The sequence below is a fragment of the Physeter macrocephalus genome, chromosome 9 (genome assembly GCF_002837175.3).
Source record: "Physeter macrocephalus isolate SW-GA chromosome 9, ASM283717v5, whole genome shotgun sequence".
Taxonomy (NCBI): Eukaryota; Metazoa; Chordata; class Mammalia; order Artiodactyla; family Physeteridae; genus Physeter; species Physeter macrocephalus.
Window position 1 is genome coordinate 49,865,619 of NC_041222.1, and position 27,657 is coordinate 49,893,275.

At 39.9% G+C, this 27,657-nt stretch overlaps 1 protein-coding gene across 5 annotated transcripts in view; it reads left to right on the top strand.

The window, feature by feature from the left end:
• KDM4C (lysine demethylase 4C) overlaps positions 1 to 27,657 on the top strand; it is a 425,934-nt gene that overhangs the window by 333,034 nt on the left and 65,243 nt on the right. For all 5 annotated transcript variants that reach the window (XM_028493976.1, XM_028493977.1, XM_024126758.2 and 2 more), the window contains one exon: positions 13,353 to 13,538. In XM_028493976.1, coding sequence (XP_028349777.1) covers positions 13,353 to 13,538 — 186 coding nt within the window. The remainder of the gene's footprint in view (positions 1 to 13,352; positions 13,539 to 27,657) is intronic.

The window sequence follows — 27,657 nt, forward strand, 5'->3', positions numbered from 1 at the left end:
TGGCCATCATCAAATAATCTAGAAACAATAAATGCTGGAGAGGGTGTGGAGGAAAGGGAATGCTCTTGCACTGCTGGTAGGAATGCGAATTGGTACAGCCACTATGGAGAACAGTATGGAGGTTCCTTAAAAAACTACAAATAGAACTACCATATGACCTAGCAATCCCACTACTGGGCATATACCCTGAGAAAACTATAATCCAAAAAGAGTCATGTACCAAAATGTTCATTGCAGCTCTGTTTACAATAGCCAGGAGATGGAAGTAACCAAAGTGTACATCATCGGATGAATGGATAAAGAAGATGTGGCACATATATACAATGGAATATTACCCGTAAAAAGAAACGAAATTGAGTTATTTGTAGTGAGGTGGATGGACCTGGAATCTGTCATACAGAGTGAAGTAAGTCATAAATAGAAAGATAAATACCGTATACTAACATATATATGGAATCTAAGAAAAAAAATGTCATGAAGAACCTAGGGGTATGATGGGAATAAAGACACAGACCTACTAGAGAATGGACGTGAGGATATGGGGAGGGGGAAGGGTAAGCTGTGACAAAGTGAGAGTGTCATGGACATATATACACTACCAAACGTAAAATAGACAGCTAGTGGGAAGCAGCCGCATAGCACAGGGAGATCAGCTCAGTGCTTTGTGACCACCTAGAGGGGTGAGATAGAGAGAGTGGGAGGGAGGGAGACGCAAGAGGGAAGAGATATGGGAACATAAGTATATGTATAACTGACCCACTTTGTTATAAAGCAGAAACTAACACACCATTGTAAAGCAATTATACTCCAATAAAGATGTTAAAAAAAGTAATGTGAACGATAGAAGACGACCACACTTTGGTTTTACGATTGCCAGTGAGCCATAATAGAAGCAGTAAATGTCTCTTAGAGTTCTTTCACACATCTGCTTTGGTGATTCACTGTTCTGTTTGAACAGATCTCACAGAAATGGAATTTTTAAATATTGAGAAAATTCCATTGAGAAATAGAGGGAGAATGAAAAGCTCACCATAAAAGCCATGGGAAGAATAAGCAAGATGTGGCCCACATCTGAAAAATGTTTACTTTTAATCTAAATGAACTTTTCAGAGAAGTTAGTGTTCTCACCCTTTTGCTGAAGAGTCAATTGCTGGGCCAATCTAATACCTGTTTGACGTTGTTTAGCCAATTTTTCCTGACAGAAAAACATTGTAGGTAATGTGGATAAGGTATTGTTATTTTCATGAAGAAAATCTGCATGGTTAGAATTACTTGACTCCTCTGTCGCCGCTATACACCTTTGTATGACCTGTTCATGGCTAGTTGCAAAAACAGGGAAACTGAGGGTAGTGCACAGTGTATTTGGTTTGTTGTGGAAGCAAATCTGCCAGTTCTGATTTTGAAATGTTAGGAAAGGAAAAAAAAAAAAGCTTTAAAGATACCATGGTTTTTATGCTCTAACCTTTTTTGATTATTATTGTAAAAACAGTAAAACAACAACCTTAAAAAAGAGAAACCTAGGGTTCCAGTAATCTAATCATGATGTTTTCCCGTTTTGCTTATTCACTGAAGTATTTGTTCTTATGTGGTGATTGTAATCACTGTGTTCATTCATGGTGATTTTAGACATTTTTAATTGTTCTGTGTGAGGGATTCTTAACTTGTTTCATGGACTTTTTGGGCAGTCTTTGGTAAAGGCTGTGGATAGTTCTTCAGAAAAGTATTTTAAAATATTAAAAATAAAATACATAGGATTACAGAGGAGACAATAATATTACAGTACACTTACTAAAATATTTTAAAAATTTAGTTTGTGACATGGTAACATGTGCTTTTTTTTAATCAATGCATTAAATAACAAGATGTGGAAATCTGTAGTTACCTAGTGTCTGAATGATTACGAGCATCAGTGTTTTGAAACTGTGGCTTTGAAGATGAAGGGGAGGGCAGGGCAGTTGAGGAACTTCATGGTCCCTATTATCTGGGTGAAGGAAGAGGCTCAGTTGTCTTTAGAATGTGAGGATTTGGGCTTGGGTTCAAGAGTGGTAAGATTTGGGAACAGATGGGGCAAGCTTGCTTAGCTCTGACTATGTCCTAGGGACTAAGAAACCTTTTACAGATGTTATTTCTTTGAAACCTGAGAACAGCTTCATAAGGAGTAGTTGCTGTTGTCATCTTTACTTGACCAGTGAAGCAGCTAATCTTGGAAAGATTACCCACAAATAGATCATTGAACAAAATATTGACCATTTACTCATCCTCAGAGGAAGTCCACCTAAATAATCCAGAAGCAATATCCTGGTTAGTAAATCAATGCAAGGCCACAGTGGGGGCAGGGTTAGGGTTCAATCCTAATCCTTTGACCAGAGCCTGTTTTACTGCCTTTTGTCCATTCCCTCAACTGGGAAAGATAAAAGAACTTCTCGGTGACCCTGAGGGCCACTTGAGATTGAAACCCCACATTTGTCTAATCTAGAAGACAAATCCCCAAACTCACTGTTAGGTGATTTTTCCTCCAGAAGCAGGAGGAGGGACGGGCTCTGGACTGGACAGTGTTCACACAGGGGGCTGTACCCTGACCTGGCTCTTCTCAGGGCCACAGTTTTCCCCACCAGAGAGGGAGATGGTCTTCCTCTGAAAGGCCACCTGTGACACGTCTGCTAATGTTGACCTAATAGCTTTTCATCACTGCTTCCTCAGTTTTATTTGGAGACATGGTGCTGGGGTATTTTAACTTAAGTATAAATTTTCTCAGTGTGGTCTGCTGCTAGTATAATTGAAAGACAAGAGGCAAAGAGGTTGCAGCAGGCCACAGAGAGAACCGTTCATGGGTGACAGTTTCTCACAAGAGTCAGATGTATTCAGGGGCCTTGGGGCAGCTTCTGGTGTTTAGAGCAGGAAGTACACCCCAGCATCTCGGTTTGTGTAGTGATCAAAAAAAAATCATGAGATCTCTTTATTTTTCCTTTTCCCAAACATTCAAATAAGTACCATTCACCAAGATAAGTATATGTAGCAGGAGTGTACATAAATGTTCATTTAAACTGTTAAAAAGTGCCTGTGGGAAGTCAGATAAGAGAGGCGGTTGAAACTTGGCTCGTGGGAGCCATTTTCTTCTCTGCAGATTAGCGATGCCTTTACTGTTTCCTCTCAGACCCAAGCAGTGAATGCAATTTCAGTAAATATACAGAAAACAGGCATTTCAGAAATATACACTCCTCTCTTAAAAAAACCTTGAACAAACCAACCCTGCACCCTTTATAGTGTTGGATGTTTGCACTGTCTCAAAACAAATATTGCTAAGGATAATTAGTCTTTGTCTTTTATTTATTCTGTTTTTTTGTCAGCTATCTTAAGGCCTTCAGGCTTGAGGCCAGAAATAAATAGAAAATGTGTCCTAGTCCTTGATCTGATAATGCCAATAGCAAGTCGTATCAGATATTCATAATAAATAAAGATTTTTTTTTGCCTGTCCTTGAAACAGCAGGAAGCTTGTAAGCCAACCTCCCTAAACTGTGACAAACAGGAAAATTGTGTTTCTTTTTAGATTTAACAGAGAATTAAATGATTAAAATGCTGTCATTTCCAGCATTAATTCAGAGCGATCTATAAAAATTCTTCTAAGTTATAAGTAACCTCACAAATTTGTGTCGATTTTTGTAGGGTGGAGAGCACATATCAGTGACTAAGCAGGACCTCGTTGTATCAGAAAGGACAGAGTGCCTTTTTTTTTTTTTTTTAAGTAAGTATGTAATTCAGTAATTCTGGGTTCAATTAAATGCTTTATTCGAGGAGAGTAAGAATTTCTGTTTGATCTCTTGTAAACCATAATTTCAAAAAATGAAATTTCCTCTAGGAAACAGGTGCTCTTTAATATTAACATAAAAAGAAATAAAAGTGCAAATAAAAAGTACTTAGAAAATGTTCATTTTGTGGTTTAGGAGGCTTGCTTTCCCCACCCATCAGCTGAAAGATGTTTAGTGACACTTAATAAGTACTCAGAATAAGATTTGTTCTAAAGCTCTCTATATGCTATAGTTGTATGCCCCCTTTGCCCTTTAAATCTGAAATAAACTTGAAATGAATTATAGAACCCAAACAGGCTGTTAGAGAAATAGAAGTGATAAGTGATTGATTTTTCTCAGCATATATAACATTGCCTATTTCGTGATTCAGCAAATGCTGCTTTATACCATCAGTGAAGTGCCTCTTTCAACATGAGATTGTGATGTTGCCTTTAATATTTAATTTACTTGCAAATGCTGCTTATATGTCTGGCTTTTCTGCATAGCCCAGGTAGTAATTGCAGAGGGGAATCTCTGTTTTCTACTGAGGGGGTGTCAGGAAGAAGGGCAGGAGACATTCAGGGGCTAGCTTGCTGCCCCCATGACTTCTCACTGCTTCTGTTTATTCAGGCCATGTTATTTTGGCTGTTTCTGTGACTAGCCTTTGTGCCTGTGCTGAGCTGGATTCAAAACCAGGTCTGTCTGACTTCCCAGTCCATGCTTCTAATAACTGTGAAATACTGTCCACGTAGGGAAGACAGGAGAGTGTGGTGTTTGGTCAAGGCACTCCCCAGATATTTAGTTTGCACACATGCCAGGTGACTTCGATAACAAGACAAGTAGAATTTGTCCAACCCTCAAAGAGCAAAAGATGGATGAACAAAGAGACATGCCTGGGCAACAGGCATTCTTAGCCCAAGGTTGTTGAGATTTTCTGGGCTGCTCTGGAGACTTGCTTGGTTGCTGAAGCCACTCAGAAACCTCTTAGCTTTGTTACATCCATCTAGAATGTCCTCCCTCGCTCCCTCCTCGTCCCACTGCATGTGGACTGGCTGAAACCTCTAGTCCTTCAAGGTGAACTCAAAGGCAGCCTACTCTCGCTGGCTTCCTCAGTTCTCTAAAACCTGCTGGACAGCTTCCCTGAGCCACGCGGGGGACCCCGTGTCCCCGCCGCCACTGCAGGCTCAGCCATCATGCAACACGTCCCCAGCACCCTGCAAGGCAGCATAGGATCTGGTGTAGAAGCATCGCATGTAGCCTCTGAACACCAAGAAGTTAATTACAGGGAACTTCTGACTTTGGAGAAGCCCCCTTTTTACTTTATTATGAGTTCCCGGGAGCCAGTCTGTGGAACTGACGACCCAGAAGTGCCTGGACTTGGTGACTCATGGCCCTCAGTTCAGAGCGGTGCACTGGTCACCTGCCTGAGAAATCCTGCCACCTGGCCTGAGCCGTCCAGGCAGAATCACACCTCCTTCCTCGTCCTGTGTTTGGTGTCCCTCGGGTGGCTGTCGTGAAGTTCCTTCTTTGTTGACCCTCTTTCTCAGTTGAAGAGTGGTGAAGAGCAGGGGTGCAGATGGGTAACTGCTCAGGTGCACATGCCGGCTTCAGCTTTGTTCTGCTGGTCCAGCCCCATCTCCTTCCAAATCCGTAGCCCTTCATCTTGCTTATTGTGATGACCGTGGCAACACTTTTGTCACAGCTCTTTTTATTTGCCAAATTAAGCTTCTTGAATAAATGGATGGTATCTTTTTGTGTCTCCTTTTGCATTTTTCAAAATGCCTTTCATATAGAAGATATTTAATAAATATCGAGAGAGCTGAAAGAATGAATTGAGGCGTTATATATAATAAGGAAACAATCCTTCATGTGGTCAGTGGATATTTATTGAGCACCTACTGTGTGCAGTCAGTGTTCTAGTACTGGTATTAAAAGGTGCTTCCAGACGATTCCTATTTGGTGATCTTCCTGGTGGTGTTTCTGCTAATCCAAAATTTAAAAAAAAAAGTGTGACTGGGCTGTTGACATAATGCTTTTCAAGAGTCATTTGTTAATTTGTCAGTTTTTGTATGAACTGCCATGGCCTTTCCAGTTCTAGAATCCTTTTGTGATTCTTGTTTAATATTTCTCAGGGCCAGCAAAGCCTCCCTTGCTTGTCTTGAATAAGTGCAGCCTTCTGGCTGATCCCCACCACCTCTGCCCGTTTTTCTGGCTCTGTCTCTTGGCCTGGCTGAGCTCATTCGTCTGCCCTTTCCTTTTTAGCCTGCCGCTTGACTTTTTCTTAGCTTCTCACCTTTTGTGGGGTGAATCTCACTAAACAAAAAGCAATGAGATAAATGGCTTCTGATACATATCATAAATAATGATTTAATTCAACACACTTGACACCGTGAGCCATTTATTTTAATGCTCTGCACTTGAAGAGTGGAAATAACTTTTCTTGATGGGGGTGTGGAGAGACAGAGTGCTCACCATGTTACGAGCTGATGCACAAAGTATTCAGAATTGAGTTTTACTGTATCATTTCATGAGGTCTGCCGTTTGTAACATCCTTAGACCACTGAGATCAGAACAATTCTGTCTGGCCCGAGTGGTGTGAGACTGCATGTTAATTGCTGCCCCTTACTATAGCAGCCCATACCCTGCAGTGTGAGTTCACCGTGGACACCTCGGTTTTCAACCTTCCATTCTCCCTTCCTCCCCAGCTGCTCTTTAGCTCTCTGGGTAAACTGATTTCTCTCGGTATCAATCTACTCCTCTCTCTGCTCCTTCTGAATCTTGCTCTCACATGACAGCTCTTGTGTTCTGCTTTTCCTTCTGCCTGAGTTGTTTACATGTCTGTTTCCTCCCCTGGACTGTAAGCTCCTTGCTGTAGATCTTAGACTGCATCATACAGTGTTGCCCCAGTGCTGGCCATTATTGGCACGTGAGTGACTGACTTAATGGATATTTATGAGCAGAACATAAATTTTACAGGTAGAGTAAAAAAAAAAAAAAAAAAGGGTTTCTCTTTTAAAACCTATATTTAAGGATGTAGAGCAAAATCAAAGTTTCAGCCTCAGTCCTCTGACTTGCCTGCAACAATAGTGACATCCATTGAGTCCAGCAGTATTCCCTGTTGGAGCTGGAAATGTCAGCTTGCCATGGAGTACCTGGAAAAAGTGTCTTTGGAGAGCAAAAGGAAAAAGGAATTAGGTAATATCAGCTTGTTACTTGTCTGATAAGGAAATACTAATTAAAATAAAAGTATTTGTGCCTGTTTTGAAATTATCAGCTTATTTATGGAAGAAAAAAGAATCATAAAATTGGCAAAACAACAATAAAATCATACTACAAATCATATTAAACGAAAAAAAAAGAAGGGAAGGGGATGTGCTTTGAACCTGTAACTCCTTCACAGCTCATCATTTCTTGATGCCCTTTGCCAGGCTGTGTGCTCAAGGAATCTAATGATACACAAAGCCTCATTGCCAGATACTTCATTAAATCCTCAATCCATTAGGAACTTTAATGGCCTATGCCATTGGAATAAGTATGGAAATCCAGTCCCCCAAGAAAGTACAGTGATCTATAAATCATACTTGCCTGAGGATTCTCTCAGCCCTTGACACAGACGAATAGATGAAAAAACATTGTACTTCCTGAATTGCCTTATACTAGAGCCTCTCAGAATAATCCACACCCTTTAACACTTTAACCCTCCAGCCCAGTGGTTCTCAAAGTGTGATCCCTGGATCAACAGCATCAGTATTACTGACAACTTGTCAGAAATGCAAATTCAATAGCCCCAGCCCAGACACACTGAAATTCTGGGGGTGGTGCCTGCAACCTGTGCTTGAAGCAGGCCTCTCAGTGATTCTGAAGTCCTCTAACATCTCTGGTGGCATAGTTATGTGTGGGGTCTTTTTTCACTGTTGAGGAAACAGGTGAGCAGGTCTATAACTTGACCAAAATATACTTGCCTGGATTCAGTTTAATTCAACAAACATTGAGCAGCTGTTATGTCCCAGGCATCCTTACTAGAAAACCATAAAGGTAAATGACACCTTAAAGTCACTCTCCAGTGTCATCTGTGTCAGCATTTTCCGGCTCTGCTATGTTGGTCTCCCTGGACATCAGCCCTCCTCGACTTTGTTCTGAAGCGCCCCAAGTGATGGCTCTCTAGCCTGCCTCATTTGACTTCTCAAACCTCCTTTATTTATCGTCTTCCAGAAATTGGTTCCTTATCCCTTTCCCAGTGGGTCACTGGCATCTCAAACAGGAACTGCAGGAAGAATGGCCCTGTCTTTCTGAACCTTCTGTACTTTTAAGTGCCCAACAGTCTTACTGTTTACACATTCCTTTCAGTCCTCATCCCTCTAGAAATTGGTCACCTCAACCCTCATCTATTTCAAAACTAAAGCAGCTACTAAAGGGGTTCTTTCCCACAGCACACAGACTGTCCAGCCCTGGCCTTGAGTGAGTAGCTCTATTTAAAGGAAGATACAGAATCTCTGTCAACAAAGAATAACAGGAGTGAAAAACACTTAACATTTACCTTCCTCCTAATAGCCACTTCCCTAGTCCAAGTCCTCATCATCCTTTGCCTCAGTATTTCTGTGGCTTCCTAACAGTTTCATTTCCCACCAGCCTGTTCTTTATCCACCTTGCTGCTAGAGTGATCTTACTTAAATACTGATTCCATCATTTCACAGCTCACTATCTTCAAATACGTGCCCATGGCCTATAGCTGGGGTCAGCACACTAGGGCACGTGCTTGTTGTTGTAAATAAAGTTTTATTGGAACACAGCCACACCCATCATTTGTGAATTATCTGTAGCGGCTTTTACACTACAGTTGACCCTTGAGAAACATGGGTCCATTTATCTGTGGATTCTTTTTTCAGTAAATATATTGGAAAATTTTTTTAGATTCATGGCAATTTGAAAAACTTGCAGATGAACCATGTAGTTTAGAAATACGGAAAAAATTAAGAAAATGTTAGGTATGTCATGAATGCATAAACTATATGTAGATACTAGTCTATTTTATCATTTACTACCATAAAATATACACAGATCTATTATAAAAAGTTAAAATTTATCAAAAGTTACACACACAAACACAGACTACACATGGCACCACCCATTACATTAGGCTACCACAGAGCAGTCATATTACTGCTTCTTCACTATTAATGCATGAATCATTATACCTGTAAATAAATATGAATTTTTTTAACATTATCTTTTCATTTTTGATGCCTACTGTTAGCAATATGTTTAACATCTACAGTTTTTCATATCATATAAGACAATATTGATGTAGGTACTGACAGACAATTCATCTTGTAAACAGATGACATAAACTTAGGTATGGATAAATATAGTACAGTACTGTAGATGTAGTTTCTTTGATTTTTTAAATAACATTTTCTTTTCTCTAGTTTATTGTTAAGAATAGCGTGTATAATACATATAAAATACAAAATACGTGTTCATCGACCGTTTGTTATGGGTAAGGCTTCTGGTCAGCAGTAGGCTATTAGTAGTTAAGTTTGGGGGAGTCAAAAGTTACATGATTTTTGACTGCACAGGGGTTGGGGTTGGCGCCCCTAAGCCCCACATTGTTCAATTCAACTATACAATGCAGAGTTGAGTACTTGCAACTGGCACTGTATGGCTCACAAGCCTAAAATATTTATCTGGCACTTTAAGAAAACTTCTGCTACCCTTGGTCTATAAGATAAAATTTAGTCTGTTTACAGTTAACTTACTGATATGTTTGGGTTTAGTTCTACCAATTTACAACGTGCTTTTTCCTTTGCTCCCACCTGTTCTATGTTTGTTTCTTTCCTTTCATGTCTTTGTTTGAATTTATTATTTTTCCTTATTCTATTTGTTTTCACTTAGTGAATTGGTACTTTTACCCTTTTCCCAGACAATTCAAGAACATTTAGAACATTTAAAACTTCACTTTTACTACTTCTTCCTTATATGCTACAATTGTCATCTATTCAAATTCTCTCTCTGTTTTCAAATTCTCTCTCTGTTTTCTCTCTCTGTTTTCAGAAGACATTACTGTTATTGTTCATACAGTCCATATTCATTTAGATTTATCCACATATTTAGCATTTTGGTTACTCTTTACTTCTTCATTGCATACTTCTGATCCTTGAATGTGAAAAAGAAAAAATAATCTTTATGTTTGCTCTCACATTTGAATGAAAATTAGGCTGGATGTAGACCAAATTTAATTTTCCTTTATAAATTGGAAGACTGTTTCATTGTCTTGTAGCACTCACTATTGCAGATTAGAGATCTGACAGTAATCTGATGTTTCTCTTTTATTCTTTGGAAGATTTTGGGATTTTCTCTTTTTATTTGGAAATATAACATGTGTCTAAGATGTGTTTAGGTGATTAAAAAAAAAATTAACCCTACTTGTTGGGCCTTTTTTCAGGTCTGGAAAATCTCTGTTATTTTCTCTTTTTCTATTCATCTAGAATGCCTTTTAGAGAGATGATAGAGCATCTGGATCTCTTTTCCATACTGCTTAGCATTTGTGTTCCATTTTCCTTCTTTTTTGATCTTTTCTTCTCTGTTCTGTACAATCTCTGGGCTCCGTCTTCCAGTTGCTAATTTGATCTTCAGTGTGGGATCCATTTCAGAATTCAGCACATCTTAATTTTTTTTTTTTTACAATAATATTTTTAATTTTAGAACTGGGTGGTTGTTACTGTTTTTGTTTTTCAATTGGTGGGATCTGTTTGGGAATCTCTGTCATAACACGTGCTACATCTCTTTTAAACTCGTCTTCTGTTTCCCCTTACCTGATTCCTTAGGCCAGCTATTCTTCTGTTTATTAATTATAGTATCTCTTGTTCATGGCATTGTTTTCCTTCAGGTGTTCGTGATTTTTAAAGTATATGATTGTATTTTATCTTGGGTGCACTATTTTTTTCCTTAGCCCAAACGAGAATTCACTTGTCTTATTGGCAAATGATAGGTCAGGTCACAGGACTCAGATTCAGATCGGATCAGATTACTTCACCTGCTGATGATGAGTCGGGGCAGGTGGGCCATGGGGTTGGCCTGACAGTGGGTCCCTTGTCTTTTAATTATTTGCTTCCACTCTTGACATTGGCCTTGCCAGAACTGCCTCCTCAGAGAAACCTACTAATAGTTTTTTGCTGGGGCTCTCCTCCCTGGAATTAAGTGCTCTCTTTTTTGTTAGTCAGTGCTATTGTGGTTTCATTCTTTTTCCTATCTCTATTTAGGGTTTGGGGCTGGTGGGTTTGTAGCAGGGGCTGAGGCCACCATCTTGATCCAGTCAGTCATTGCAGTTCTTTAAAGCCTTCTTCCCTATGTTGCCCCCAAGCATACCTCCTTGCACTGGTCATTCTAGTTTCATATAGCATTTTGTTTCTACTTTTTTCATAGTACTTAATTCTATTGTAACATTCTAGGAAGTGGCTTATATGTCCTAATCTTTGCCCTATTGAATTAAATTCCATAGCCCAGCAGTATAGGTGTTAAATTGCCAAAGATGCTTTAGCCAGGGTAGAGAACAATTGGTTTAGTAGCAAGCAAGTGAAACTGGGGTTTGGAAGTACTATGTAGACTGTAATACAGCATACGGAATGGCTCCCCTACTAAGTTTTGTGGAGTTCTCTATCTCTGCAAGAACCTATTAGATGTTTAAGCCAAACTTCTCAACTCTGTGAATAAACATCTTCCAAAGCATTGCATTACAATAGTCTGCAGGTTGACTTTCTAAGGATACTGGTTTTATCCTTAGAAATGGCCACCTCTGGTCTTCCTGGGAAAGGAGGCACTTCCCTTACTAGATTCCAAGGAGTCAGTTATTAGTAGGCTTAAATGTATTCTCTCTGTCTCCTTCCCTCTTTCTGGAGAACTTCTGTTTATTGAGGAAGTTAATGGTAGAAGAGGCCTGGAGTTACCAGTTCATTAATTAGCTAAGTCAGAGTACTCTTTCTTACTCTTAATCCTATTTAATTGGTAAAATAGGAAACAATTTCTCCTTTCATACATCTGCCAATATCTGAATTATTCAAACACTGACCTCTTTGTGGTGTGATTAGGCTCTTAAAAGATTATCTGATTATGCCTGGGGTTCCTGATATGAGGTCTTTCTATTATATCTGTCATCATATTTCACATGGTTGGAATTGACAGAAAGATACTGGTAAACCAAGAATTACCAGGAATGTATTGAAACTGATACCAAGAATTGCCAAAGAGATATCAAGATGTTAAATAATGCTTTTGTTCGTGTTGTAATGGGTCTTTTTTTAGTTCTATGGGAAGGTGAATCAAAATGGCATGAAATAAAAGACTGTGAGACTGGTTAGGAGGCCATTACTACACTGGGCAAGACACCATGGACAGAGATGGTGAAAGTTGGTATAGACGGGTAGGTGAGATTAGAGCAAGATTAAGGTGCAGAATCTATAAGACTGAAGATGCTGATCAGATGTGAGGGCAAAGAAGGGTTAGAAGTTTTGTCCACATTGATTCTTACAGGTCTGTTGATAAAATATTACAGTCCTCAAAAGGCATTGAGTATAAGTAACTTTTTTGTCCCAGGAAGGAAAATGTACCTATAAAAGAAGAATATTTGCATCATCATTTGATCAGATTGCAGACTTACTTTATCCTTAGGAATGAAAAGTTGAGCTTTTTGATCATTCTGTTTCTTCTGCTTTCTGAACCTGACCCTGTGTTGTTCTACAACTATTTTTTCCTAAGCTTCAAGTATTAGTTCACAAATCTTGCATTTAGTGAAGCTGTTTGATTTTTTTCCATCTCTCATAACAAATGTACTGATAATATTTAGGGCTAATTGTATGTAATTTAATTTTCATATTGTGGTAATTATTATTGCAGTTTTAATTTCCATTCTTTCTTCCCCAGGCATAGTCAGCTATAGATATTCAACAAAATTATGCCCTTTGGGGTGATTTTCAATTTTCTCACTTTGGAAGGCATATTTTTGTTTCAGTCATGAAGGTTTCAGATTTAGATTATTAAACACTTGGGCCTGCAGTTTCCACACTGGACCATTTAACACTTTACATTTCCTTGTAAATGGAAACGTGAGCCCAGCTGTGCGCTCTTTGGGTATTTCTGAAGACCTCGTCTAACTTAGGAGAGTATGTGCCTGTCTGTGAAACCCATAGTCTATCTCTTGATGTACAGAAAGGCCTGGCATGCAGAAGGTAAAAGAGAAGTAGCTTCAGCATTCATGGGTGATATACAGGAGCACCCGGGGGGCCTCTTCCTCAGCTCTGTGCCTGGAGAAGCATGTGCAAAAGGGCTTGGCTTTCCTCACCACAAGGAGTATTTCAGCATGTGTCTGGTAGTATGCGTCTGTAGCTGTGTGTTTCCTTGAAGGTACGCAGCTTATGTTGTCACAGTCACTCTCACCATTAGGAGCCCTGGAGGTCAGGCCTTGTTGATATAATCAGTTTTTTTACTCTCTAATAGCTATTATGCTGTGAAGTGTGGAAATCGGCTGAGTTAACCGAGTTTGAATTGATGCTCTTCTTTGTTTTAACCCTCCAGAAATGCATGTTCTGCAGGCACCGGGTTAAGAAGGTCTCTGGAGCCTGCATCCAGTGTTCCTATGGCCGCTGCCCGGCCTCATTCCACGTCACATGTGCTCATGCTGCTGGGGTGCTGATGGAGCCTGACGATTGGCCGTATGTGGTGAACATCACGTGCTTTCGACATAAAGTCAACCCAAATGTGGTAAGGCCTGCTCTCCCTTTACCGATGCCAAGACTGCACATGAATCCCTTCCTGCACACCACCCAGGGCTAGCATGCTCTACTCTGTAATGTTACTCATTGATGATGTGTCTAGACTGTGAGTTTCTTGAGGGCAGGTATTATACATTATTATTTACTAGTATTTGCCCAAGACCCATCAGTGTCTGGCACATGCTAGATGCAATAAATATTTATTGAGTTGAATGAGTGAATGAACAGATGAGTGGATAAAACTCTTTATGCCTGTTCTGGTTTGGGGTTTGTCTACAGGGCTGCTGAGTATGCTTGTACAGGTTGTGTCCTGCACATCTCTGGGATGAGGGGGAGAGCATTTCTGGGAAGAGACTGATGTGAAAGCGTCTCCTGAGATCCTGCAGTGTTTAATCCAGACACCTGTACACTCTGGCCTTAGGGGTTTATTTAATCCCTTCTAGAGAAAACAAAGAGCAGCAACACAGTAAAGGGAGGGAGAGGGTGATCACAAATGTTTGGGGACTTGCTGTCTGAGATGGGATAAGTTAGGGGCAGCATAGAGGCCCTGGGAGGAGTGAGGACAAGCTCAGAAAAGCAGAAATGCAGAAGAGAAGTTCAGAGGGCAGCGTTTTCTGCCTTTTCCATTTCACTCAGGACTGAACCTATTTCTGGGAAAAGAGTGTTTGCAACTAACTAACATGTGAATTTAACTGTCATTCAGTTTACCTGTCCTTGGTGAATGGAGTCTTTCCTCTGTTTCAAAGGCTTAGAACCATTAAGACAGTATAGAGGTTGTTGCTATGCCTTCGTTAGCTTTTTTGTTCACCATCATTGTTTTTGGCTGCCAGTGAGGACTCTAAAGCATCCTATCGACCTTCAGCTTTGCTAACGTGCTGCCCCTTGTTATCCCTGGGAAACTTGGCCACAGATTATTTGCAGACTAACATGCTTGTCCTATGTCTCTAATCACCTCCTGTGAGCAGCCTGCCAAGTCGTCGGTATGGGCTTGGGGAGCCATGACGCATACACAACAGATCTGTCGGCTTTTTAATGATTCTGGCAACTTCCATTGGTGTCTTGAGAGATGCTTGATGTTTGTGGGTTGGAACTCTGTGTGGATGCATGTGAATGTGCAAATGTAGAAAATGACATCACCAACTGTCACATCTATTTTAAAGTCATTTTCCATACTTTTCCATTGTTTTAGGTCTCAAGTTACATATTCATTCGTGCCTTTTCCTTAGTTTCTTGAGTTGATGGGCTCTTGCTAAGAATAGTATATGTACTCAGCAGAAAACACACTTTAGCAGCTTTAAAAAATTACACTAATAACACATTGCATTACATGGCGCTTTGCCATTTACAGTGAAGTCACTAGCATTACCTCATTAGATGACACATGTGAATACATTTTGAGATGTGAACCAGGTCATGGCCTCTGGAGTCAGAGTTGTTGGTGTTCACACTTAGATTCTGCCAGTAACACATGTGCAGCCTTATCTACAATGGCATGCCTACCTTACCATGTGGTTTTCAATCCACTGGACACTGTAAGCCCTCAGAAAATGAAAGTTGTACTACTGCTTTCTCTTTTTGCTACTTCTGCTGCTGTTGCTGCTACAATCCTACTGTGAAATGGGCCACATGAGCAATATTATCCCTGCTTCAAGGATGAGAAGCTCAAGTTCAGAGAGGTTCAGTTTTTTGCCCAAATAGATTCAGTTAATGAGCGACAGGTGCTGGAATATAAATGTCTTTTCAGCCCCTACTCTACTATTTGTTGAATTCCAAACCCCAAACCTCCAGTGGTGCTAGAGGTGTTCATCTAAAGCTTTCCTTGGGATCATACATTCCCTTTTTAATATTCCAGAGCTCTGTGGTTACTGATGATTAGATTGAAGTTGCTATTAAAGAGATCCAGGTGTTCAATCAGGACCTCATTCCTCTTAACTCTGATGTGTGGCTCAGTCAGGTTTATGTTACTAATGTGCTTTATAAATGATGATGAAAAGGAAAATATTTGACTTTGAGGTGATTTAGAAACTACTCTCCCCTACAGATTACTTTAAGCTTGGTATACTTTGTAAAGGGTAGGGAAGAGATCATATAATTTACATTACATGTGGCAGGTTTTCCTTATGAGGAAAACATTTTAGTGATCGTAAATTGCATTTGCAAAGCTCTCTAGGGGGAAGCACTATTAACACTGGATTTCTAAAATACATTCCTGATAGCTAATACTTATCCATTATTCTTTAATTAGACTTCAAGTATAGATTCCTCCCCAAAATGTTTGACAGCTAACTAGAGGGAATTCATAGAATCTGGCAACTTTGGTTAAGAGCATTGTAATTACCCTAACTGTTAAGTGTCCTTTCCTTTTTCAAGCATAAAAAAATTGAACTTCACTCAAGTATCTCTCTGTGTAAACTGTGAGTGCCAGGGGACACACTCCCAAGAGTCGGAAGTATAGTTTGTCTGTGTTCTTAACCATGCCTTGATTGGGAATAATGAGCAATCACTGAATCATAGCAGTGGAAAAACCTCTGAGATAAATTTCAGGCTAACTTGGCGAGCCAGCACAGGCATTTTAGAGAGTAGAGGATGCCTGTACAATTTAGGTGAAATGAAGTATAAAGCTACAGTTACTTCAGTATTCCATTTTTACTCACTTTAGAGTTTTTGTTTCCCTTTTTTTTTTTTTGCTTCTTCCATTATTTGCTTTTTTGCATCCAAAAGGACCATTTTAAAGTAAATTCTACTCCTCCTTTAATGCCATAAATTATTTAAAATATACTAGCCTATTCAGTGTTGTTGAGCTTTGGGTGTAAAGTCATTCTGGATAATGGTATAAAAATTTTGTCTGATTTATTATAATGCACTTTTCCGGTAGACAGTAATCATACTCTGTAATTAGAATGATAGTATTTGGAAAAATAGGTAGCTTTCAAATTCTTAAAGTAGAAAGGAGCATATTACAGAAAGTGTTCAGCTAATCCTTGTTAATCTAAATTTTAGTTGGCAGTTTTCAGTGTTTTTGTCAAACATATTTTTTGACTGGCACCTTACTTTCTTTCAAATATGAGGTTTCATTCGTGTGTGCATGTATGTGTGCACACGTGTTTAGGCGTGTAGTGTTGTGGTACTTGACCATCCTTTGCCATGAGCCACTGTGACCTCTTTTCTGGCTCTGTTTCTGAAGGTTCCATTGGATGTATTCCTAACCCACTTAACATGCATGTTGCACAGATGTTTATAAGGAAAAGACAGAGAACACAATAAATAGTAAAATGGTTTTGAACCTGGGAGCCTTGAAAACATTTCTTCTCCAGAGCAAACAATGAGCTGCTCATAAATTATATACTTCCTGCAAAGTACAGCCACCACTGGGCCATCTCCTCACACCTGAGTAAACTAGACAGGTATCCCATGGAAGAGATGCCTGAATAATGAAGGGCAACAGAACTGAGAAAGATGGAATGCACAGATTTCTTTTTCAAGCAAATTACTTCAATAAACCTTCATATTAGATTTATAGTGTTTGTTCCATATATGCAATGTTGGAGCTCCAGAATCACTTGTACTTTATGCATTAATACACTGTAAGGAACAAGGCTTATCTAATACAGAATCTTATACAAGGTACATCATTTTCATCTTAATACCCTCTCCTATCAAAGACATCTGAGAAATTTATTTCCTTTATAATTTTCTAAGTTGTGGCTATTAGCAGGGAGACAGACACCTATTCAAAAAAGAGGAAGAACTTGAAGTAAACATCTTAGTGGTCAATTTTTTTCCTGCTATTTTGTGTACCTTTTCTTCAATTTTTTCTATTATTTTAACTAGATCATTATATTAACTGATTTAACCAGTGTTTTATCTTTTAAACTAGTACTCAGCCTTCCATAGAAGCTGCTTGGTATAAATTTGTTGAAATAACTCGCTAATGCTAGGAAATGAGCTTAGTGGACAGAAGAGAGCTAGTGTTTATTGAGCATCTTTTATGTCGTGTGTGTGTTAGATATTTTACATGGGCACCTTATTTCAACGAAGTGTTCTTGGTGTGGGCAATGGAAAGTAGTGGTTATGTTGGCTTCTGTATGCCCCCCCCCGCCCACTCTGAAAGTTTCTCTTGTTATTCTGCCCCTTTAGCTTGCCTTCATGTTCTATTCTAGCACTCATCTTTGTAATAGAACTTGAGTTCTTGCTCAGCACTTACTGACTTCTTTCCCCACCTGTGTCTTCAGGCCAGCTGCCCAGACAAGCTTTAGCACAACTCCTTCCCTGCTGGCACTATGTGTGGCTCAGGACAGGAGGGACCACCCGCATTGCCCAGGATCTGGTGAAGGGCTTATAGCAAGGCAGCTCTTGTGGTTAATCTATGCTTACATAACTAACCTTTGGGTGGTAATGGGGTGAGGATACCTGTCATCACTAACAATAAAACCTTTCCTTGGTGTGCAGAAACAACTTTCACCTTGCCAGCATGTGGAGCAATGGACGATCAAGGCCCCTAAATTCTAAACCCTAGAATATTGTATAGTGTATTGTACTTTCAGTATCAGTTATTGAGAAAACAACGTGACCAAAAAAAAAAAAAACCCATTAAGAAATCAGTAACACTTTTATATGAATTCATTAATTAGAAAAAGGGTCTGGGCTTCCCTGGTGGCGCAGTGGTTGAGAGTCCGCCTGCTGATGCAGGGGACGTGCCCTGGTCCGGGAAGATCCCACATGCCACGGAGCGGCTGGGCCCATGAGCCACGGTCGCTGGGCCAGTGCATCCGGAGCCTGTGCTCCGCAACGGGAGAGGCCAGAGCACAGGCTCCGCAACAGTGAGAGGCCTGCGTACCGCAAAAAAAAAAAAAAGGGTCTGCAGTGTTTCAGGTTGATTATGGATTGATAGGGAGAGACCCCAAATACTCATTCCCACTATAAATCCCCACTGACCATTTTGAGCATCATTATGGGTTCTAGCCTTTTAGAGATCCAACAGGTACTAGTTGACTGTAATTTTCGTCTTGGTGCTTCTGTCACACTTTGACCATGTGGTTTCAAAACCAGGCACTGTGACACAGAACCAGGCTCTTAGCTGCCATGCTGTATTCCATAATAAGATAGGCTAAATAAAGATATGAATAAAATGTTTTGGGAGTCCTTGGAAGGAAGTCACTAATTCTATCGGGGGCAGCCAGGTAGAATTCACAGAGGAGGTAACATTTGTGCTGGTTCTAAACAGAGAGAGTTTGAGTTTGCTGAGAGTTTGAGTCGATGTGTTGACCCTGTCGGAGCCAGGCAAACTCACTGGCATCGGAAGGCCACACTGAAAGAAAACTAAACTCTCACTTGTGATTAGTTCTCAGTTATCCAGTTGTCTCTTGATTCAAAGTATAGTTTGAATCCATCATTTTTTTTTCTTTTTCTTTTTCTTTTCCCTCCTTTAGTTTGGAGCTCCATTCCATGGCTTGACTCTGTCCCCTTCTAGGTTCTCTTCCATGCTTTTAAGAAAGAGAACCAGGATTTAGCTAAAACTCATCTAACAATGATCTGAATGGTGCCATTTCCACAATCCTCTTCCTGCCCCCCGTATCTGGGTGTCTTTGTGTTTAACTGACAGTGTTTGGTGGTTGTTTTTCCTATAACAATTTGGATATTGCTAACTCCCTTTCTGTTCAGTCAGTAAAGTTTGCTATGACCAGATAACAAGCTCTTCTTAGACTTGTGCATAATAATCTGGTATTTGTATATGATTTGTTTCTTCTGTGTAAATTATTTTTGAAATGCCCTTCTGAATTTGTACTGTTATTGAAAAGCAGAGAGAATTCTGACCAAAGCAAATGTCTGGAGTAAAAAGTTCTTAGCAAGGGTTCAAACAAACAAACATACAAACAAACAAACAATATGGTGATTCAAGGATGAATCTGATGAATCTTTCTAAATCATACATACATTTGAAAAAAGAAATCCCTTACCCTTTTATAAGTGGAGTGTTTTGTTGAGATCTCAATCCATGTGTTGTAGATGACAGAAAGTTAAGGCCAGATTTGCCTGGGAGGAGAAATATTTAATACAGACATTTTAGAATATTTACAATTGGAACCAATTTTTCCCTTGTTCACTCTGTCAGGTAGAACCAGTGAAGACAGTGTTTTTCTTAATTATATCAAGAAAATTAAGTATATCTCACTTCAAACTTCTGTACTCTATTAATAATCCTCATTTTAATTTCCTGCTCCTCCTTCTGTAGACATTTCCAGGGGATGGACGAGGGCAATGATCATGGAGCTTTTCTCCCCCAGGCTTCCAGTCAGTAGAACAAGGGCTTCAGAGGATCTGTAGCACATTCTCAGTCCCTGGGGTCCCATTGTTATTGCCTTCATAGCTAGTGTAGTTAGAGAGACCCAGGGAGTCTCTCTGAGGGCCATCCTACCTTCTGCTGGGCCTGGCTGTGGGGCATAGAGGAAAAGTTCCACTGACACTGACACTCTCCCCACAAGCTCCCTGCAATGACCTCATGGTCCTAGGCCAGAGGCTCTTTTGTCTCCGTTGAGCCATCTTTAGCTTACCCTTCTGTCCCTTCCCATTTTTCAGCTCCTTTTCGAAGTCTGGCCACTTGGTAAGGGTCTTTGTGCCCGTCCCAGCTCAGGCACCAGCTGCAGAGATTCCAGACCCATTTCTGATGCTAATTAAAGTGTTTCAAGGGATTTTTGAACTTGTGGGAAGAGATAACAGATGCCTCCATTGCAGATTCCAATTTTAATTCAGTCAAGGATACAGAAACTAATCAGAATGGGGAGACCATGCAGGCAGAGAAAGGCCAAATGCCTTGGTATGCCACCTCTCCTGCACACTGTTCCCTAGTGGGCTACCCAGTTGTGGCAGTATCTGCATGGGGTTGGCTGCTGCTGGATCTGAATCAAAACTGTATTTTGCTAGCATATGTCGATAGTTGCTCTATATTAAGGATATACATTCCCATTCTGGAAGAATGTACTGTTAACAGTCTGGGTCTTTCCATTTAAGGAAAAATTTGCAAGCAACTGGCTCTGGAATCAGACTTCTGGTCAGCAAAGCCACATCCTCATCTGGGGGCAGAAAGCAGAGTGGGTTTCCAGGGGCTCAGAACAATATCTCTGCCTCTAAGTACAGCATTTCTCCAGACCCTGATTTCTTATCCTTTATCCTTTAATCTGGTTGGGTAAAAAAATATTATTTCAAATGCTTCCCAGAAACATCCAAATGCATTTGAAAAATGTTAGGACATAGGTTGTGTGGGACGCCTTATTTATTTTGCCAATAGACAGCGCTTGCTCCTAAGGGCCTGAAGAGCCCCTGAAATAACTCTGAAGCCATGTTGGCTACTGAGGCCTTAAGTGTTTTTGATGTGAGTGTTAGCAATCACCCTCTTTGGAGCCTTGATTTCCAGGAGCTCTCTTGTTCGACAACCTTGGCTGTCTTCCTCTCCCTCAAAATGCAGAATTAGGTAGCTTTATAGAAAGGAGAATTTTGCCTGAACTTATTTCAGGCTTGTAAAACTGCAAATTAATCCCGATTTAAAGAAGAAAATTTCATGAAAAAAAAATCTGCATCTTGGTACAGGTGTTTGGTTTTTATCACTAAAGCAGACTCATCAGAAGCCCCAGGAGAAACTTGTCAGTGTTGTATTTCCTGCTTGGCCCTGTTATCCCCACCCCCTGCCCCCGAAGTGCATCATGGAACCAGGGACCGGTCAGCAGACCTGCCGCAGAGGGGCCAACTGCAGGAAGGAATGTTTACATGGGATGGTTGATACTTGGCAACTTCAAGGACCACATGTACTGAGGAAAATCAAGTCTTCCACTCTAACAACCACTTTATGTGGCTACGTTTTTTAGCATAGGTAAGATGTGTTTCTATATGAAACACTTGCTCAGTTTTTCACAGAATTAATATTTCTCGGGCTTCCCTGGTGGCGCGGTGGTTGCGCGTCCGCCTGCCGATGCAGGGGAACCGGGTTCGCGCCCCGGTCTGGGAGGATCCCACATGCCGCGGAGCGGCTGGGCCCGTGAGCCATGGCCGCTGAGCCTGCGCGTCCGGAGCCTGTGCTCCACGACGGGAGAGGCCACAGCAGAGGGAGGCCCGCATACCACAAAGAAAAAAAAAAAAAAAATTTCTCAGTTCCCAGGAAATTTTAAGCTTTTCAGCAATTTATACACCTTTTTTAAAAAAGTAATTAAGGCTTGCATTATTGTCTGATAGCTTGTTAAGATAATTAAGTAGTGACACTAAATCCCATATATTAACATTGGTATTACAGTCAAGCACCATGGATACAGTAGAGAAATATAAATGGAATGTGCCACAACAGCAAAGGGTATTTGACATTCCAACATCCTGTAAGGCATAAGAGGCAGGATATTCAATTCCTTCATTTAGAAAACAGTAATTAGATGCCATAGTCGTAATGAAATTCATAGATACTGACAAAATGTAACGAGAGTATAATTTTAGGAGACTATTAACTGCAAGCAGTAGAAAAGACACTTAAATGAGGTAAGTTCCAAGGTTTCTATCTAAAAGTCTAGGTCTATGTTCTGTGTCCACTTTCAGCAAACATGATATATAAAACTCTGGATTAACTAGAAAGGCCTCTTGAGGTCTCTTGGCAGGCCAGGCAGCCTGGGGCTACTTTCCCTCTTTCCACAGAGTGTTGGTAGCCATCTTGGGCTCTGACACATTTCTCACCTGTAAATAAATACTTCTTTCCGGGTATAAAAGGGATGGTTTCTTGACCATTCCTTATCTGAAGTTGGCTTGTTTTCACCGTGAGGTTTCATGCATCCTCCCTGTCTTCTTGTCCCACACTGGGTATAGTGGGTCAGTGAAATTATAGAGTAGTATCTGAAGGAACGTAAGAAATTCCTGTTTCTACATCTTTCAATAAAACATTCTTTTAATTTTTCTTTCAGCCATTACTGGGCTGACCTGTCACTCCGAAGCTTTTTCTTGGGGCAGGAGGGAGGGAGAAGTGAAAACCCTCTTCTTTGTGGGCATCGGATATGCTCATGGGTTATTTTCCATTTTGTTTGTCTTTCCTTGAGAATTACATAGGCCTTTAAGTTAATTTTGTCCTGCTTTTCTCATATATTTCTCAAGAATTAGAAGAAAATTAAAAATTTGCAAACCCTTATATTAAACAACTTTTAACTATACCTTAAAGTGTGTTGTCATGTATCTTTATCATGTATTTTGAGAAAAGAAGAGCATCCTTAATAGATGCAAAGAAGTAGCTTTTGTCAAGGCTGCAGAGCCCAGAGAGATTAAAACGAGGGCTACAAGGCACGGGGCTGGCAAGGAGGGGCTGCTCCAGATCGTCTCAGTCCTTCCCCTGCCCTTCCTGCCTCCACTGGAACCCCACACAGCTGTCTATCCAGCACAGTTCTGGGCACATAGATGCATTTAATTCACACTTGATAGACTGACTGATGGATATTAGCTTGCTTGCTTAATAGTGGACGTTAAAGACTGTGGATTGGTCCTCTTTGATTAACACTGGTGAGCCAGTGAGGCAGAATCTGCACTGTTCCTGCTGTTGTTGTGATGGGCAGTAGAAAGCTTTTGGCTGACTTCTCTGCCACTGCTCCTTTGGCTGTTTCTCCTGAAATTTCAAACGAAGCTTAGGAAGCTTGCACTTGTTCATTCTCAATCTCTCTCTGTCTCTGTTTCTCTCTACCTCTCCCTCCCCTCTTTCTCTCTCTGATGCTCATGTAAGTAGAGTGCCTTTGTAGAATCAGAATTGCCTGTCCCACCCTGATTTTCTCTCCTGTTCAAGGTGACTTCCCCCTTTTGTTGAGAGCAGCATATCAAGGTAGATGAGGTAAATAAAATTAATAATAGCTAACATTGGTTTAGTGCCTTTTAAAGTTTATTGAACGCTTTCATAAGTATTGGGTTGGCAAAAAAAGGTTCGTTCAGTTTTTTCCTTAAGATGCCTCTAGTAGCACTTAGTTGTCTTTAACTTCATTTGAAACAATTTTGTTAGATTGTATTGTGACAGCTATCGTATCAGCGTACATTTAAAAAAAACTTATCAAAATTGGTGAATTTTTGTGCAGCCATTTAAATATTGAAGATGGAAGGAAAAAAGCAACATTTTTGGCATATTATGCTTTATTATTTCAAGAAAGGTAAAAACGCAACTGAAATGCAAAAAAAGATTTGTGCAGTCTATGGAGAAGGTGCTGTGACTGATCAAACGTGTCAGAAGTGGTTTGAGAGGTTTCATGCTGGAGATTTCTCACTGGGTGATGCTCCACGGTTGGGTAGACCAGTTGAAGTTGATAGCGATCAAATCGAGACATTAATTGAGAACAATCAACGTTATACTACGCGGGAGATAGCCAACATACTCAAAATATCCAACTCAAGCATTGCAAATCATTTGCACCAGCTTGGTTCTGTTCATTGCTTTGATGTTTGGGTTCCCCGGACCGGGGCACGAACCCGTGTCCCCCGCACCGGCAGGCGGACTCTTAACCACTGCACCACCAGGGAAGCCCGAAAGAACCTTCTTGACCGTATTTCCTCATGCGATTCTCTACTTAAACGTAACAAAAACATTCTGTTTTTAAAACAAATTGTGACTGGTGATGAAAAGTGGATACTGTACAATAATGTGGAATGGAAGAGATCATGGGGCAAGTGAAATGAACCACCACCAACCACACCAAAGGCCGGTCTTCATCCAGAGAAGGTGATGCTGTGTATATGGTGGGATTGGAAGGGAGTCCTCTATTATGAGCTCCTTTCCGAAAACCAAACGATTAATTACAACAAGTACTGCTCCCAATTAGACCAGCTGAAAGCAACACTCCACGAAAAGCATCCAGAATTAGTCAACAGAAAACGCATTATCTTCCATCAGGATAGCACAAGACTGCATGTTTCTTTATGACCAGGCAAAAACTATTACAGCTTGGCTGGGAAGTTCTGATTCATCTGCCGTATTCACCAGACTTTGCACCTTCGGATTTCCATTTATTTCAGTCTTTACAAAATTCTCTTAATGGAAAAAATTTCAGTTCCCTGGAAGACTGTAAAAGGTGCCTGGAACGGTTATTTGCTCAAAAAGATAAAAAGTGTTGGGAAGATGGAATTATGAAGCTGCCTGAAAAATGGCAGAAGATAGTGGAACAAAAGGGTGAATACATTGTTCAATAAAGTTCTGGGTGAAAATGAAAAAAATGTGTCTTTTATTTTTATTTAAAAACCGAAGGAACATTTTGGCCAACACAATAGTACATTGTCTCATTTGGTCCACACAGTAACCCTCTCTTGCAGGTGTTCTAATTGTATCCATTTTACAGATGATGAAAAGGAACTTCAGAGAGGTTCAGCAGTCATTAAAGTTACAGAACCTCCGTTTCTTCAAAGTCAGAGCACATGGTGTGTCATTTAGATGGTGCTGATTTGGCTTCACTTTTCCAGTTTGAGACCATGCCTTGAATTAGTTTACATGATTTTATTATTTACCTGGGCTTCCTTCTTGGTGACACAGAAAAACTGTTAGGCCCTTTAATTAGTCTGTTTTGCTTTGGGCCACCTTGTTAAGAAAATCTTTGCATCTATTTTAGCTATTTTTAACCCATTCACCTACTGTAATTGAGATTCAAAAATCCTCATAGGCAGGAATACCACATAGTAATGTCCCATGTCCCTTGCTTCTCTCTGCTGAATATGTCCCATCTGAGGTAATTTTTTAAAATTGCATTACCTTATAAATGAATGAGTGAATGCTTTTCCTCCTCATTTCCCCTAAATTGTAATTCATTCCAGCATTGTTTGTATATTTTAGGTTCTTTGCGTTTTCACATAAATTTAAAAATCGGCTTGTTGATTTCTAAACACACACACAACTGCTGTGAATGATTGAGATTTTGCTGAATCTATAGGGTCCCCGCCTCCATTTTACTGTTACTACCCAAGAGGCCTGAAGAGCATCTGAAATATAAAAGCCCAAAGCAGAGCTTCTAGTGCCAGGCATCCAGGGACTCGCATGTTCTCTTACACCTAATGAGATTGGAAATGAGTTAGCAAGAGCTCACATCAGGTCTTTCCTGTCTGCTCTTTATGAAGTATGTTTGCTGAAAACTATGCAGAATAGAAAGCAGGTGGTGCCTACCTGTTGAGAGTTTCCTACATTAACACAGTTGAAGCATCTGAAGATGCTTCTCCCATCCCAGTCCCCTTCACTTAGCTCCTGAATAAGACCACCACCTCTGAGGTGAGCTAATGACTCAGGTGGAAAAGAATTCATTTTTTTTCTTCTCAGTATCTTCTGCAGCCTGTTAGTTATACTTCTATAGGCGTTAAATTGAATAAGACCTTAAATATGCTGGGAAACTGCTTACCACCATTTCCCACTGTATTATATGTTTGTACTTAAAAACTCACAAGAAATAAAGTACATGTGAACAAACAGACATGTCGAAAATTAAATACTTGTGACATTTTTATGAACCTGCATGTGCATTTGTGCTGTAAGAGCAATTGTTTCTTCATGAAGCCCCAGGGATTTAGGTTTTTCTGGGTAAAATATTTTTACCTAGCTCTCGTAATTTTATAAAGAAAGATTTCATTATTACAAGGCAAATTTAGATGAGTGATTTTTGCTGCATAAGTTTGGTAAAAGAATAATAGTTTGTATTAATTTATTTACTCTAATATCTCTAGTATTTTTTAATAAAATGGATACCTTGAAAAAAATACAATAATATTTCAGTTTATTAATTCATAGAAATTACCGAGAAATAATAAAGTTGAGAAGGCAAAAGCGTTATTGGATATACATGGAAATGTGCTTTTTGACCTGTTCATTGGATAAGTTGCTTAGCGTTTTCCTTCAACTCTCCAGCCTTGCTTTATGAATGATGGATGTACCTTTGAGCCTCTACATATACTATTGTATTTGGATTTGCACCCTTTATTAACATCATTATTACAGATGGAGAATCCACTCAGGGATTTTCCTAAGATGACATCTCTACCCATGACTCATCTCATCAGATGGTGGGTGATTCTCCTTCAGGGTATGAATGCACATCAGCCTTCACACGTCCAATAAGAGAAGACACATCTTGCAAAGCATAGAAATATTCCTTCCTCTACCACACAGAACTCCTCTCTGAGCCCTCACTTTAAAGGTCATGTTTGAACTAACTCCTCTCTGTTCTCCGTCAAAAAGTCACTGGGGAGAAATGATATTGGAGGATGCAGTACATATTCCAATCTCAGTGCTTAAGTTAGATTCCTGTTTCAGTTTAGGTCACCCCAAAATTACCCACTTTAGCTTCTATAACTTCACCCTTCACAGAGGTGCCTTCATTGAGTTTCATTTCATTACTATGTCCATTTATTGACAGTATGTACAAGCACCATACGTAAATAACATTGTTGTGATTTTTATAAAGACTGTTGTTACAAGGTTGAGTGCTGTTCCTTTAAATGTTCCTGGTGATAAAATCTTTTTAACAATTTAGTATAAAGAAAAATTTGTCTGTTAGAGCATGAGGTAAAAAATTGCAATTTTCTTTCTAAATTCCAGCTAGAATTTAACAGTTCTGTCAGTTTTGAGCATAAGCAAAGGTGGCATTAGCAGTTCCTGTGACTCTGTCCACAATAGAAATCACATTACCATTATAAGAGAGATCTCAAAATATTACTATGACCATTGTAACTTTTTTTTATACAGCAGGTTCCTATTAGTTATCTATTATTTTTATTCTTTTATACAGCAGGTTCTTATTAGTCATCCATTTAGTACACATCAGTGTATACATGTCAATCCCAATCGCCCAATTCATCCCACCCCCACCCCCCGCTGCTTCCCCCCTTGGTGTCCATACATTTGTTCTCTACATCTGTGTCTCTATTTCTGCCCTGTAGACCGGTTCATCTGCCCCGTTTTTCTGGGTTCCACATATATGCGTTAATATATGATATTTGTTTTTCTCTTTCTGACTTACTTCACTCTGTATGACAGTCTCTAGATCCATCTGCGTCTCAACAAATGACCCAATTTCGCTCCTTTTTATGACTGAGTAATATTCCATTGTATATATGTACCACATCTTCTTTATCCATTC